This window comes from Tenrec ecaudatus, chromosome 2 (genome assembly GCF_050624435.1).
Source record: "Tenrec ecaudatus isolate mTenEca1 chromosome 2, mTenEca1.hap1, whole genome shotgun sequence".
NCBI lineage: Eukaryota > Metazoa > Chordata > Mammalia > Afrosoricida > Tenrecidae > Tenrec > Tenrec ecaudatus.
Window position 1 is genome coordinate 45,946,948 of NC_134531.1, and position 16,168 is coordinate 45,963,115.

General features: G+C 41.5%; 1 protein-coding gene across 2 annotated transcripts in view; it reads left to right on the forward strand.

Moving 5' to 3' along the window:
• Positions 1-16,168, forward strand: part of PARP8 (poly(ADP-ribose) polymerase family member 8) — a 202,942-nt gene that overhangs the window by 96,431 nt on the left and 90,343 nt on the right. For both annotated transcript variants that reach the window (XM_075541019.1, XM_075541018.1), the window contains exon 4: positions 11,774-11,811. In XM_075541019.1, the coding sequence (XP_075397134.1) occupies positions 11,774-11,811 (38 nt within the window). The remainder of the gene's footprint in view (positions 1-11,773; positions 11,812-16,168) is intronic.

Here is a 16,168-nt window from a genome sequence, read left to right on the forward strand (position 1 = left end):
AGAAATTATTTTTATTCACCATCTCCTCCCATTGCACATGTTATTTGTCGTGTAATCCATGTGACACTCCCAGCAAGTAGCTACTATGTCACGAAATTAAGATGCTCCGGTGCTCTTAGCCAACAAAGGCAGAATTCCCTTGAAACGTGTTATAGAAGCCCATGTTTTCTCCTTTGGTGCTGCAAAGGTTATAAACAGATTTGACTGTGTAAAGAAAATAATGTGTCAAAGAAGCATAGATTCTCAAGGGTTGGAAGACCTAAGGACTTGTATATAGTTTAATAAGTAAGCATCCACAAATACGCTGAGTTCCTACTAGGAACTCATTAGGTTTATGGTAGGTGCTAGAGATACTATGGTGGAAAACATGTGTCCTCTTGGAGGTTTAGGATCCCTTGTGGCTAAACATTGAGCTACTAACCTCAAGGCTGATACTTAACCCCACCAGGTAGGTACTCCTTGGGGAAAAGACGGTGCAATGTGCTCCTGCACAGGTTCGCAGCCCTAGAAAGCCTGTCTCGGCCACTGTGAGTTGGACTGACTCCACGGCAGGGAGTTTGTTGTTTGTTTGTTGTTCATTTTTGGCAGGGGTTGGTGGTGGGGTGGGTGGTGGTGGTGGTATAGGTTCAGCATTATTGAGCTGATAAATACGTAATTAAAATTGAATAACTTCTCTATAGTAAAATCTGATCAAGTCTAGGAAGGGTGATCAGACATTTTTTCCTGAGGAGGCCACCTTCGAGCCATCTTGAAGGATGAGTTTGAATTCATTGGGAAAGGGAGCAGGAGGAAGAGTGTATCAGAGCAATGAGCTCCCTGGTTGCTGGAGCAGAGAGAGAATACGGGAAAGTAATGCAAGAGGAGACTGAGAGGAGGATCTGCCCAAGATCCCCGTTGGTGTTAAGAATGTTTAATATTGTGTTAAACATTTGAGGAAAGTGCTGAAGTAATATTATATTACCAGAGTTATCTTGGCAAATAAGTATAGTTTTTCTTTTTTAAAAAAATCATTTTATTGGGGGCATGTACAAATCTTATCACAATCCATACATACATACATTGTGTCAAGCACATTTGTATATTTGTTGCCATCATCATTCTCAGAACATTCGCTTTTGACTTGAGCCCTTGGTATCAGCTCATTTTCCTCCTTCCCCACCCTCCCTCCTCATGAACCCTTGATAATTTGTAAATTAGTATTATTTTGTCATGTCTTACACTGTCTGACATCTCCCTTCATCCAATTTTCTGTTGTCCATCCCCCAGGGAGGGGGTTATATGTTGATCCTTGTGATCGGTACCTCCTTTCTACTCCACCTTCCCTTTCCCCTCCTGGTATGGCCACTCTCATTATTGGTCCTGAGTGATTTATCTGTCCTGGGTTCCCCGGGTTTCCAGCTCTTAGCTGTACCCATGCACATCCTCAGGTCTAGCCGTGTTTGTAAGGTAGAATTGGAATCATGATAGTTGGTGGGGCAGTGGGTGGAGCATTAAAGAACTAGGGGGAAGTTGTATGTTTCATCATTGCCAGACTGCACCCTGACTGGCTCATCTCCTCCCTGCCACCCTTCTGTAAGGGGATGTTCAGTTGCCTATAGATGGGCTTAGGGTCGCCACTCTGAGTTCCCCCTCATTCACAATGTTATGGTATTTTTTAGTATGATATTTTGTTCATCGATGCCTGATACCTGATCCCATTGTGATCACACAGGCTGTTGTGCTTCTTCCATGTGGCCTTGATCAAACCCTACCAGGCCTCTTAAACTCTCCTTACCACTAATTTTGGATCACTTGTTGTTCCCTTATCGCTGGGTTTGTTAACACAACTTCCTTGCCCCCACCCACCTCCCCCTCACCCATGTCCTCCGGGAACCTTAGGTCCCTTTCTTTTCACCTCCACATTGTTTATCCAGCCTATCTTAACTAGAGAGACCTGCAGAGATAATAATATGCACAAAAACAAGACAGAGCATTTAAAAACAAAGCAACAAAAGAAACAAAACAACAACATAAAACAATGACTAAAAGAAAAGCCTGTAAAAAGTTCAAGGTCTGTTTGCTAACCTTTCGGAGTGTCTTCCTATCCAGTCTGATGGGGCGCCACACCCTGGCCCCAAAGTTTATTTTTGGTATTCCCTCGGACATCCTTCCTCTGCTCCCCTTGATGTTCTGTTGCACGCCCTTAGAGTTTTGCCTTGGTGTGGTGGGGTCCGATTGGGTGCAATTCCCACACTGTGTCTCCAGTGTTGTCGCCTGTAGGGCTATGGGTTAGTGAGGGATGACGTGTCTCGCTTGTGGGACCGGCTCTATGGTCTTTTCTGTGCATTGACTGCTCTGAGCAGGGATATCATCCTCAAGGCTTGGTTGAGCAGGATGTGCTCCACTCTCTCTTCCTCCTCCTTCATTTGCTTCTGTGTGCTCTGATCAGACATGTCCTTCTCCCTGAGCTGTAGCTGCAGTGCTAGCCTCTGAAGTGAATTCTTCTGGGTGCTGTCCACATAGTTGGGATTGGGACCGGCCCCTCTCTGGTTCTCTGCTTCAAGTTGGTATGTTGCATTCATGTCTTGGAGCACCAGGTTTTGAAGTATAAATGTTGTTTTTCATGAGAACATGTATTATTGCCTTAAAGCTCTGCATCAACTATTTAAAACAAACAAACCCACTTCCAGGGAGTCCATTCCGGCATGTAAGAACCCTATCAACCCAGGTAGAATTGTCCCGTTATGTTTCCGGGACTGGAAATCTTCCTGGAGAAGACAGCCTCATCGCTTCTCGGCCTTTTGGCTAAGATCAAGTGGGGAAGACAGCCTCATCTTTCTCTTGCAGAGCAGCTCTTTGGTTTGAACTACCAACCTTCAGGTTAACAACCCAACGTTTGCCCACTCTGCCGTCAGGATTCTTGCTTCTGCTACAATATAAATTGTATTCATTCTTTCCTCTTTCCCAAGCTTCTAGATGATTTAAACTAAAACAACAACAACAACAACAACAACAAAAACCCTTCCCAATTTTTTTTATCATGAGATAGGTGGGGGAGGGTCTCATATTTCAGATCATTTTGGTATTTAGCATTTTAAATGTATCAAATCTCCCAAGAGCTTGCCCTGCTCCTCATTCTTTTATTGTCTCTTCTGCCTCTTCTAAGGATCATCTTCCTCTTCACCCGTTAGCACCTCTGCCCTCTAGTCTGTTTTCCCTATGGTAGTCCACTATAGTAAGAGTCCAGTCTGTTGCTTCTCTCCGTCCCCCCCCCCCGCCCCTCCCCAACCCCATCCTGGGAACTATCAAAGTCTGTTTCTTTTGGTGTGAAAACCTTTATCTTGATTTCTCTTTTATATTACAGTGGTCTTCTACAATATTTGTCCTTTTGTGGTTCACTTCACTCAGCCTAAGGCCCTCCAAATCTATCCACCGCATGAGGTCTTTCACATTTTCATCATCATTCTTTAATGATGCATAATATTCCTTTATGTGTATGCCCCGCAGTTTATCTATCCATTCTTCACTGGGGCGTGTTTCGGTTATTTCCTTCAACTTGCTATTGTAACTAGTGTTGTGTTGAGCATGGATGTTCATGTTCTCGCTTCTTTGGGGCATATGTCAAGTGAAGGGACTGCTGGGTAGATGGCATTTCTATTTCCAGTAGTTTGAGGAAGTGCCATACCATGGTTGGGTAGTAGGTTCTGAGGTCAGGAAGTGAGTGGCTTTCTACTTGCTTCTTCTTAAGTAATGCTTTGTTTATCTTGGGTTTCTTCGCTTCCCCTTTAAAGTTGTTAAATTGTTTTTCCATTCTTTAAAGAATGGTGCCATGCTTTCTATCAGAATCGCATTCTTTTTCATTTTAACTATTTTTATCCCTCTGTAATATGAACGTAGAAGTGAAATAATAAAGGGAAAGGCACACAGAGTTTCCTGACACAAAGGCTCTGTTGGGTAAGTGTTGGTGCTTGGAGAAAGATGAGGCTGTCTGCTGCTGGGAGATGTGCAGCCTCGGAAACCCAGTTTAGGGCATTATGAGTCACAATCAGCTCGCTGGCAGCAGGTTTGGCTTAAGTTTATTTAGTCAAAGAATAATTAATTGGTATATTCCAAACTGAAAACAGTCCAGAGACATCAAACCTTTAGATAAGACATAGGGAAATGATGTGTGTTGATTAATGTATTGGAGGACAATGTTCAGTGCTTTAACGTGTTCTCACCAGGACTCTGATCTTGTTGGAATTGCACCTCTATCCCCTCTATCCTTTTTATTTTTGTTTATAACTAAAAAGTAGGAAGAGGCAAAATTTTACTTTGATGTAATGCTGGATCTTGCAATATAAAAAAGAGAAATGTTTCCACCCATTAGTGGTTTAAATATTATAAATGCTCAAGTAAGTTAAAATCAAAGTGGAATTTAGGTCTTCAGATTAATCTCTGTTGTAAAGATGGGATACATAGTTGTAAGCATTGATTGATGGTAAAATATTTAAGCATAGAAGGTGGCCGACTTGGCCACTCCCCTAAAACAAACGCACTCACTCACATACGTATGCTCCACTTGCTCGGCTTTCACTTTGTTTTACTTCACTGGCAGAAAATTTAATAACTTAAAAAGAGTTAAAATGTTGTTGTTGCTAGCTGCCCTTGATTTACAGTGACCCAATCAATGTACGAGGGGTGGAAACTCTTCCTGAGCCCGCGCCAGTCTCAGAATTGTTCCTGGGCTTGAGCCCATTGGTGCAGCTTGGCTGCTGACCACAGGCCTGTGCTACAAGCTACCCAGCAGCTCCTCAAAAGATCGGCTCCTGTCACAGATGTGCTGCTTTGTTAGAGGTCATCTAGTTGGTTTCAACTCTTGGTGACAGAACAAAACACTGCCTGGTCCTGTCCCATCTTCACACCTGTCCCTATAATTGAGCTGACTGTTGTCCACATGGCAGCCCACAACTTTACTCTGTCCTGTAAGTCACCATGCGTGGGGATTGAATGGAATTGTGTTTTTCTTTTTAAAATCATTTTATTGGGAGCTCGTACCATTCTTATCACAATCCATACATCCATCCAGTGTGTCAAGTACATTTGTACATTAGTTGCCATCATCATCTCAAAACATTTGCCTTCTACTTGAGCCCTTGGTATCAGCTCTTCATTTTCCCCTTTGCTCCCTCCCCCTTGATAATTTATGTTATGATTTTGTCATGTCTTGCACTGTCAGATGTCACCCATCACCCACGTTTCTGTTGCCCATGCCCCCAGGAGGGGTTATATGTAGATCCGTGTTCCTCCGTTGTTATTAGAGGCGTTGAGTAACGGGCATCTGTTCCTTGCAGTAATTCCCAACTCACACATTCGTCCAAGCCACTCCCCTGTTCTGTCCGGACTTGACAACCTGCGGGGATCGATAATTGTATACGCTGTTGCAAGATCTCAGCCGGTTCAATAGACAAGTTCAGGCACTGTGTTCTCCAGACCAGTTCTCCAAACTTACAATCAGTTTGAAATAGTAGCAGTTTTACTCTGAAATATTAAATATAACTAGTTATTCCTTGGGGGGGGGGCAGCGGGTGGGAGCAGCAGGGTATCTCAGAGATCTTGTGCATGGTGCAATTGAAGTGTCATGGTCATGGCAGTGTGACTCTCTTCATTTGACTTGAAAGGAAAATGAAAAGTGTAGAGAATCCACCTGACCTGGACTTGCAGAACCCACTCGGAGTCTCTCCGTCATGAAAACCATGTGGCTGTGACGGGAGTGTGTGGGACTCCGCGTGCGTGGTGGTGTGTTCCCACAGGGTGACTGCCGAGCACCAGCATTTAATCATTTCTATCAAATTTTGAACACTTGCCCAAGAGGAAGGTGCTGCCAAGAGTTGCCATGGAACATCCTTAAGTAATTTTGGAAGAAGCTAAAGTTTGTTCATTTATTCAGAAGTTGTGTATGGATTTATAAGTCCCTGTGTCAGGGCTCTGGGACTCCGAGGATGAAATTGTTGGTCTCTCCCTTCAGCTGCGGACAGCTAATGTCAGCGAGGTGGATGCTCAGGGGAAGGCGCAACAAGCCGCCAGCCTGAGGAGTTGGAAAAGTTTCCTCGAATTTATCCTAGAGATGGCGCCTTGAGGACGCGTGGCGTGTTCCAGGGAAGGCGATGTAGATGTAGGAGTCAATGGAATGATGATCTCTCGGTCATATGAGAAAAACCAGCACAGACAAGCAAGCCCTTTAGCTTTCAGTTGTTGTTGTTTTTCAGAGATGGAAGACAATTTGTCATGAGCAGCATTTTTGGGAGGGGTGGTGGTTAGTGTCTGCATTTTAATTTTTGTCTTATGAATTATAAAAGATCAAAATGGGAGGGATAAGAGATAAAAAGAAGCAGTTTATTGGGGAAGTAAAAGGATATCGGCAGATAAAATGTTGGCTTTGTTTGTTTGTTTGTTTGTTTCAACCCCGGGTAAAGTGGGAAAAGCTGTCCGCTCCGGATTCAAGAGTGCCGAGTTTAGATGTACGAACGATGACCTTAGGAATGATCTTATTGTGGCAATAGGTCAGAAATAAGCAAACATAAGGTAAGGTAGGTATTAAATATTTGAGGTTCTACAAAGAAACTTCTTCAGGAGCTGCCTCTGGTTGGGCCAGTTGCTTCTCCTCCCTGTTCACTGGTTATTAACCTCAAGACCACACGCAGCGTGTCTGCCGAGGCCCTACCAACCTCCTCTGTGAAGTGACTGTTCTCAGAGGAAGAAGAGTTGGATGTACCCATTTTGCTTAATACATTTTGGAGTTCATAGAATTAATTTGTGGAGTCTAATGAATGACTGCATAACCTAGTACATGGCTCTGCATACGGTATTTACCAGCCACATACTGACCGACTTGAGTATTTCTGGTAAAGCGTTCAGTGTGATTGTAATTGAGCCTGTTCCAATTACCTGATGACATTATCTTTCCAAATCAACATTCGGAGCTCACTCTGGTTTTTTCTTACCTTTTCATATCTACCTTTTAATTTCCACTTCAACTTCACAGTATTCCTTCCCACTTTTTCGCTTATTTTGTTAAGTCATTTTATTGGGGACTTATACAACTTTTATCACAATCCATCCATCTATCCATTGTGTTGAGCACATTCCTACATTTGTTGCCATCATTATTTTCAAAACATTTTCTTTAAACTTGAGCCCTTGGTATCAGCTCCTCATTTGTCCCCTCCCCCTGCGCTCCCTCACCCTTGATAATTTATAAATTATTATTATTTTGTCATGTCTTACACTGTCCGACGTCTGCCTTCACCCACTTTTCTATTGTCCGTCCCCCAAGGAAGGGGTTATATGTAGATCCTTGTGACCAGTTTGCCCTTTCTACCCCAACCTCCCCCCACCCTCCAGGTATCGCCACTCTCATCACTGGTCCAGAAGGGATCATCTGTCCTGGATTCCCTGTGTTTCCAGTTCCTATCTGTACCAGTGTACATCCTCTGGTCTAGCTGGATTTGCAAGATAGAACTGGGATCATGATAGTGGGGCCGGGGGAGGGGGGGGAGCATTAAAGAATTAGAGGAAGGTTGTATGTTTCATTGATGCTACACTGCACCCCGACTGGCTCATCTCCTCCCTGCCCCACTTTTCATTATGCTCATGTAATGTCTTTACTCTTAAATCTAATTAAACTTGTTTTCTCTCTCTCTCTCTTTCCCCCCCCCCCCAACCTATTAGTTCCTTTGGTTTAATCATCTATGTCTGCTGTACTAGATGGCTACCCTTAGAACTCTGAAAGCCACAAAGCTAAACTGATTAGGATTTTACAGCTCTGGAGATTTTCCTCCTGGTACACTTCCAAGAAAATGCTATAGCACAGAGACCTGATAAATCATTTTGTAGGGCTTTGGCTTGCTCTTTTGTATCTGAAAGATAAGACATGATTGTGAGCACGGAGATCCCTGTTAATATCATAAGTATATAAAACATACAGTATTATGAGCATGTAAGACATACAATAAAATAAAACCTTCAGTGTTACCATTGCCATTTTATAAATGTGGTATTGTACTTTTAGCAAATTTGAGTTCTCCAGAGAAGAATCATTCATTTAAAATTTCACTTCTGTAAATTTTAATTGCTTGTGCTGGAAGCTGACTAAAATTACTCAGCACCTGCTGCTGTGTGTCTAGCATTGTCCTACAGGCTGTACATCTGTTCGGTCATTAAAGCATCACAGCGGGTTGGTAAAGTAGGCATGCTTTCCTCCATTCTACCACGGAGAGATGGAAGCTGGGGGTGTTTGAGGCCACCTCGTTATTAAAGGCCCAAAGCTGTGACTTGATTCCCATCTGTCTAACTCCAACTACAACAGGGTCACTAACTGAGGATAAACAAAGGAGTAGTTGAGACCTCATTTTGGATTTAGAAATTGATTTGAGTGAGAAAGGAAGCCCTGAGTGTTGGCTGAGATGATCATCCGTTGGGGGGGTGGGTGGTACAGGTTGGTAGAGTCTACTCTGTGGTCCAGTACCTGGCTTCTGTTTGTCAGGAGGGTTGGACTGATCATCAACCATTTTGCTGTTCCGTACAAGGACAATTCCCCTCTATACAGGAGGAACTTTGGAAAATAAATCCACGCAGGTCAAAATGTACACTTCCCCTAGCTTGTCTGAGGCACACTGGATAATGCCATCGGATTCTTGACTTTTGATTCAGGGTCCTGATTCCCATTCATTGTGGAACCCAACATTTGCCACTTGCCCCTGCCCTCCAGTGCCTGTTATATACCATACCTTTGAGAGTTGTGCGGTTTACCTCTGCGGTAGTCTCTTCGTTTGATTTCTCGCCTCTTCATGCTTCCCTAAATATTACCTGTCAGGGTACATCTTTCAAATAGAAATTGTAACATTGAGTGTTCTCATACTTCCTGTGGTTTCCATTTACATATGAGTTGCAAAGTGAAAAATTATGTAAGAATGGAAAACTGATCAATGACAGGAATATTGGAGGTGTAGGTATTGGGTATGAATCTGCAGGATAGAATTAAGGAACTATGAGTGATGGAATATACATGCATTTAATTTGTGCTGGAGTACACATAAGTCTACATGTGTGATAAAATGACAGAACTATACATGTTTTCAACAATATAAATATTCAATACCGTGTTAGTTTTGCTGGAGCATGGAGGGTATAATGTACTATAAACACATAAAATGTAATCTGTAGGGGAAATTGGATCAAGGTTACATGGGATTAATTTGTACTGTCTTTGCAGCTTTATGGAAATACATTATTTAAAAACAAAAATTTAAAAATTGCTATTGTGTCGTGAAATATTCAAGTTAATTTATCATATTCTATATATTTAACATTTTGTTTTCCTCAGAATTAATCTTCCAAAGAACTATCCTGTAATTTTTTTAATTTAACATTTATTTGTCATTTCCCTGATGTTTGGCAGATACTAGGTTATCAGGGACTGCTTTTTGAATTAATAATTGAACAATTAAATATACTTTAGGAATGGATATTATGACAATAACTGGCCTTGTTACTAATGACGTTGATTTTTCATCATCTACTATCCCTCCCCAATCCATGTTGTGTCTAATTTTTCTCCAAAGACTAATAAACAGCCAAAGATTTGATTAGTGTGGTTCTGCAAACTTGACCCGCACTTCATGGTTGCATTGTCTTGCAGTTACACTCACAGAGGCCTAAGTCCAGGGCAGGATTTAAAAGATGCTTTTCAGGTACTTAGGCCTTAGTGTTATAAGAGGAAACCAAGCCAGGAAACCAGCGCAACTGTGTACATGCACACAAACATAACACTTGTAGTAATGGAAGATCGATGAAAAATAATTGTTAGTGCTCATATTTGTAAGTTATTTAAAGATAATGCCTTTTAAGCACAGCACATTTATTTCATTAAAAATAGTCATTTCACTGGGAACTCTTGCCGTCATCATAGCATTCCACAGTTCAAACACAGCTTGCAGTATTGTGCAATTACTACCACAATCAGTTTCAAAACGTTTTCTTTCTTCTTCAATTCCTGGATATCAACTCCCCTTGACCCCCTCCCTCCCTTCTTCCCTCCACCTCTCCCCCAGGAACTCCCTTCTCCCCTCTAGTGTTTTTTCTGATATATCTTACACAATCCAATATATCCATTCACTTACAATTCTGTTGTTCGATCCCATTGAGTGGGGTGATACACTCATCAATGTATCAGCTCCCCATTCTTTCTGCACCCTCAGAGAACATTACTCCTGTTACTGTTAGGAAGGGTTATCTATCTTGGCTTTCATGTACTGAACGATCTTATGTATAACAAATGACCGTACGCAAATCTGACATGGTTTAATGAGGTAAAACAAATAAAAACCATAATAGTAAGGGGAGGAATATTAGCGGATGAGAGGATAGGTACGTGGTTCATCAGTGCTATACCACACAACATAATTAGAGGGAGCCATGCTTAGTTATCAGGCATCAACGAACAAAAAAATCATATCATTGTGTGCTCACCTCCACGATATGATAGCTTAAGACAAGTGGGTGCATAATCAAATATGGTGAAGAAATCTGATGGTGCCCGGCGAGCAAAAGATATAGCATCTGGGGTCTTAAAGGATTGAAGGTAAACAAGCAGCCATCAAGCTCAGAAGCAACAAAGCCCACATGGAAGAAGCACACCAGCCTGTGTGATCACGAGGTGTCAAAGGGATCAGGGATCAGGCATCATCAGAACAAAAACTCTTACCATAGTGAATGAAATGGGGAGTGTGGAGTGGAGGCTCAACGCCCATTTATAGGCCACTGGATATCCCCTTACAGGAGAGTCTCAGGAGGAGATGAGCCAGTCAGGGTGTGATGTAGCAGCGATGAAAAATACAACTTTTCTCTAGTTCCTAAATGCTTTCTCCCCTACCCTCCCAGACACCCCACTGTCATGATCCCAATTCTACCTTGCAAGTCTGGCTAGACCAGAGGGTGTACACTGGTACAGATAGGAACTGGAAAAACAGGGAATCCAGGGCGGATGATCTCTTCAGGACCAGTGGTGTGAGTGGCGATACTGGGAAGGTAGAGGGAGGGTGAGTTGGGAAGGGGAAACTGATTACAAGGATCTGCATGTGACTTCCTCCCTGGGGGATGAACAACAGAAAAGTGGGTAAAGGGAGACGTCAGACAGGGCAAGATATGACAAAAAATAATTTATAAATTATCAAGGGCTAATCAGGGAGGGGGGGACCAGGGAGGGAGGGGAAAAATGAGCTGATGCCAGGGCCTTAAGTGGAGAGCAAATGTTTTGAGGATGATGAAGGCAATGAATGGTCAAAAGTGCTTTACACAATTGATGTATGCATGGATTTTGATAAGACTTGTATAAACCCCTAATAAAACGATTAAAAATAATAATACATAAATTCTAGAGTGGCAGACTCAATTAGAATGTATATCTTTGAGGAGAGCATGTAAGAAAAAAATAATTTAGTAAAATCTGAACAAGCAACAAAAATGACTGTGAATTCAAGAATAGTATTCGTCACTCCAATAGAAAGACTTTCTCTGTACGGAAAGCATCACCTAGGACAAACCTGTTCTAGGAAGGCATTCAGACTCATTGAACACGAATGTCATCCAAATCTCTGCTTCATACTTCAGATGTCATAGGAGGTTCTCATCTGTTTGGGCTGTTTTTTATTTATGTCGGTGTAGTTATAAGTGAATGGGTAACACTGCATCAGTTCTTCTGGTCTAAAAGCACTTCTATTACTAGTAACTTGATCTTTTCCTCCTCTTTTAACAGTGTGTCCTACTCAGTTCATGTATCTGAAGATTACCCAGGTAAGCTTGCTGTGTTTATTTTTATTGTCGGTATGTTCTGGCTGCTTTGGATTTTTTCTCCTGGAGAGCTAAATGTATATAAATATATTTAAGAATTAAGCACTGTAGGAACTGGAAACATTTTGTCGATTGCCTATAGATACCGTGAGGTACTTGTCTTAACCCCGGGACTCAGTCCAGAATCAGAATAATTTTCGATTGAAAAGTACTTTACCTGAATCCACGAGAGAGTTTAAATTTATGTCATTAAAATTAAAATAAAGATGGTAGATAAATATTCGATGCATTTCCTGAGATTTACTCATTCCCGTTGGGTTGCTTCTAAGTCACAGCACCCCTGCTGGACAGAGCAGAGCTGCTCCCCAGTGCTGCCTAGGCTCAGTCTACGCAGCCAGACAGCCTCTGCTTTCCCCCCCGAACAACTGTGGGTTTGAATCGCCTACTTTTCTCTTAGCAGCTTAATACTTACTCGATTGTGCGACCAGAGTGACTTTATCATGAGAACTGTCCCATAGCATTTTCATTTTAGGGACGAGTGATAGAGCCATGTTCACACTGCTAGTAGGAGGAAAAGCTGGAATTTGAACTCAAGAATACAGAGTCTGCGGACGACTGTTCCACTGCACTGTACTCGGCTTATTGCATACACCGAGCTGTTCTTATTTCATGTCCTGAAAATATATCACTAGGCTGACAATTTTTGTTCACTGTATATGCCTTCTGCGATCAATTAAACATATATATGTATGTATATGTGTATGTATATATTCTAATAAGTCTTATTCTCTCGATTTACTGTGATCTCATTAGAATCCGGGATGATTAAGCTAACTTTTAAGCCACAATAAATTGAAGATAAAAGCCGTGTCAAGTTAGCATTTTTTCTCTTCTCACAAATTATGGATGCTATTAAGAGCATAAGCACCGGATATTTATTGTCCATCAACCCAGGACTCGGTTCCTTACACAGAGGAGAACAGACACCACCAGAATCTGTGGTTTATTGAAGTGGGTGGCAAAAAGAGAGAAGTTTCATTTTTACATGCGCGTATTGCAACTGGAGGTAGGATGAGTTAGGAGGCGGCAGGATTAACCCATCCGCTGCACCCTGGGAAGAAGCAAAACAGACCCAGTGCTGTGGAGTGATTCTGAAAGGGTGGAACGACCCTCTGGGTTTCTGAGGGTGTAACCCGAAGGGAGCAGAACGCGCTTCTTGCTCCCACACAGTGACTGGTTTGGAACTGCTGCCTTGAGGTTAGTGGATAATCATTCACTACGTGACCCCAGCTCCCGGTGGGAAAAAGATGAGGCCATTTGCTCCCACAAAGATTCACACTTTCAGAAACCCTAGAGAGCAATTTTATGTTCTTTTGTCGGGTTGCTAAGTGTTGGGATTGACTCTATGGCAGGGAGCATGTGGCAATTAAATAAATACTCAAGTAATATTATTTAATTAAATTGTATTGTTATGAAGTAACTTATTGTGTTCTGACCGTGCTATAAATTGGAACCAGAATTCCAATTCCCATTAAATCTAGCCATGTTATTCACATACTTTGTATGACCAGAATGCTATTTTTTGAGCAGATATCTGTTAAGAAATTTTAATTACATATAAGTTAATATTTCCCATATTTAAAAGGGACGAAAATCGATTTTGAGGTGGCTAGGTGAACCCCCGGCTGCGGTAAGAGAAATAGCAAACCTAGTTTGCTTTAGTGAATAGAAATTTATTTTCTCCCAGTGCAGGAGTCCAGGAGGCCAGTGGAGGAATTCAGGGTGCCAGCTTTTGGGGCGCTTTCCTTGTCTGTTTTGGGGAAGTTCTTTGTCTCTTCAGCATTTGTGTCCTGCTTCCTTGGAGCTGGTCATGTATCCAGGCCTCTCTCTTACCCCCTGCGGCTCATGGGCTGATTTAATTTCTTTTATATCTCAATAAGAGCACGACTCCGGAAACACCTTACACTAATCCTGATTTACTAACCCATCAAAGACAGCCCCTTGCCAAATGGGATTATAGTCACAGATATTGAAGTTATGGTTTACAACACATAGTTTGGGGGCATACAACTAAATTCTCAGAGGGAAATATAATGAAACACATTTCCTAAGTACTTGTTTCCTATGGTAATGATTTGTTTCCACATTTAACCATTTTTAGGAGACTAAATAGCATATTTTAAAATAATTATAAATTTTCTTCCACTTATTTTGTCATCAGATAGCCATTTGTGTCAAGCATAATGTCACTTATACACTGGCACTTATTCTTTATAAAATGTATCTTTTTTTAAAAAAAGTTTTATACAAAAAGTATTGTAAGCAGGTTTTATTGGAACCTAGATTAGAAATACTTGGAACACGTTTTGTTGATGACTATGTAATTTGTTCTCTGCTTTATTATGTTGTTATGTTGTGATTTGTAATATGTAATATTTTCTAAGTATGCTAAAAAAACCCAAAACACGATTTATTGTAAATATAATTGCAGTATTGTGCTGATAATCGGAAACAGCTGCTGTCATAGCCTATATCAAAGCGATGTTACCCAAGGAACAAATAGGGCTTTTAAGTCAAGGTGATAGATAAAGAAAATCTGTAAATGAGGCCTAACTTGAGGATAAGAAAATAAACTGGTCTGTAACAGAAAGTATTTTAGCAGATTCCTCTCTTAAACTATGTGGGCCAACTTTTTAGCTCCCTCTTGTGGCCAAGAGCTATTATACTCCCCCATGAGAGAGTCCTATCTGGAAATATTGTATGAAAATATCCAATTGGTTATTATTTTATTTATATTGGGATTCAAATTTGTTGCAAGTTTCCAATATACCTTCATTTACAAAGAAAACTGTAAAAAAGTGTATTTTATATTTGATCTGCTTGCCCAAAGGAAGTTCATTTGTCTTGCAGTAAGCTCAAGGGTGGGAAAGAAAGGCTGTTCATTCGCTATTGAATACAGCAGCAGAATGTTGACTGAGTTTTACATGTTTGATGCGGCCTGGAGGTTGAAGTTTGTATCAGGCCTTGCATCAGTGCACTGCATCCCAAGTATTCCACTAGGTTCTAACGGCCATCCTTGTGATGGGTAGAGCCGGCCCGGCTTGACGTGGCACACTTGAGGCAGTTCGCTGAGAGTTGGAGAATAATGTTCAGTGAAGTCATGTGGTTTGGCACAACCAAGTATATAACTCCATTATGATTCCTTTTGTGTCAGCAAAAGAAGTATAAGTATTTTTTTCTCGGGCTGGTCTTCAAAGTGGACATTGTTTTCGTTAGGTGCTGATGAGTTGGTCCACCTTCAAGCCACCCTTAAAAATAGATCACTTCCTGGCTGTGTGCCACATTCACAGCTGTTGCCTTGCTTGAGCCCATTGTTTGAACGCCTAAGACATTCTTCTTCTTCCTCTTCACCCCCCTGTTTTACCAAGCATGATGTCCTTTACCAGGGACTGGTCCTTCCTGCTAATATGTTCCACACGCATGAAGACTCATCGATGTCAATGCTGGGGAGCGTTCTGCCTGTGTTCCTTCCCACACAGATTGGCTTGTTCTTCTGACCTTCCATGGTGCATTTAGTATTCTTCCCTAATCTCATCATTCAAAGGTACTTCTTCAAAGGTCTGTCTTAGTCTGGGAGCTCTGCTGAAAGCTGTCCAGACTGGCGACCCTACTTACTGTATCTGAAATCCTGGTGGCATATCTTCACGGTAATGTGCAGGTCACCACCGTACAACAAGCAGACAAGTGATAGTAAAGGGAAGGTTAGCAACGTACTCTGGTCTGCATTTTTTTTTTGTATTAAGACTTAGTCAATGAATACTCTAGGATTTTTTTTCAGAATTACTTACAAAAAGAATGCTTCATCTTCCTTTTCAGAAAATGTACCTGTGTAACCTTCATTTTGTACTAGCTGGAGGCTCTAGAATACATTTTAATAGAAGAAATGAGGTCCCCAACTTTCTCCTTCAAAGGAAAACAGGGAAGCATGCTTCCGTTTACTTTTAGAAAGGGATGTGTAATTTCTTGATCAATTTGTCCAGCCTTTTTTGAAAGTATGAATTTTCAACCTTTATCAAATTCCAGGTCCTATTTGTAATATGTTGAGACATCAATAGTTCCTCATCTCAACAATAAGATGACAAGGCTTGTTGAACCTACTGCCTTTTCAGGGGTAAAGAAGTGGGAAATTGGCCTATTTTCCTGCTGTGATTATGTGTTTCTTCTGTTTCACCATTTCTCACTCACCTTTCCTCTTAAATTACATTGATGTTGAGAATATACACAGGAAATATACATCTACATGTTACAGTTTCGTGACATGGATCATATTCTCTGAGTTACATAACCAGTCTCACCTTCC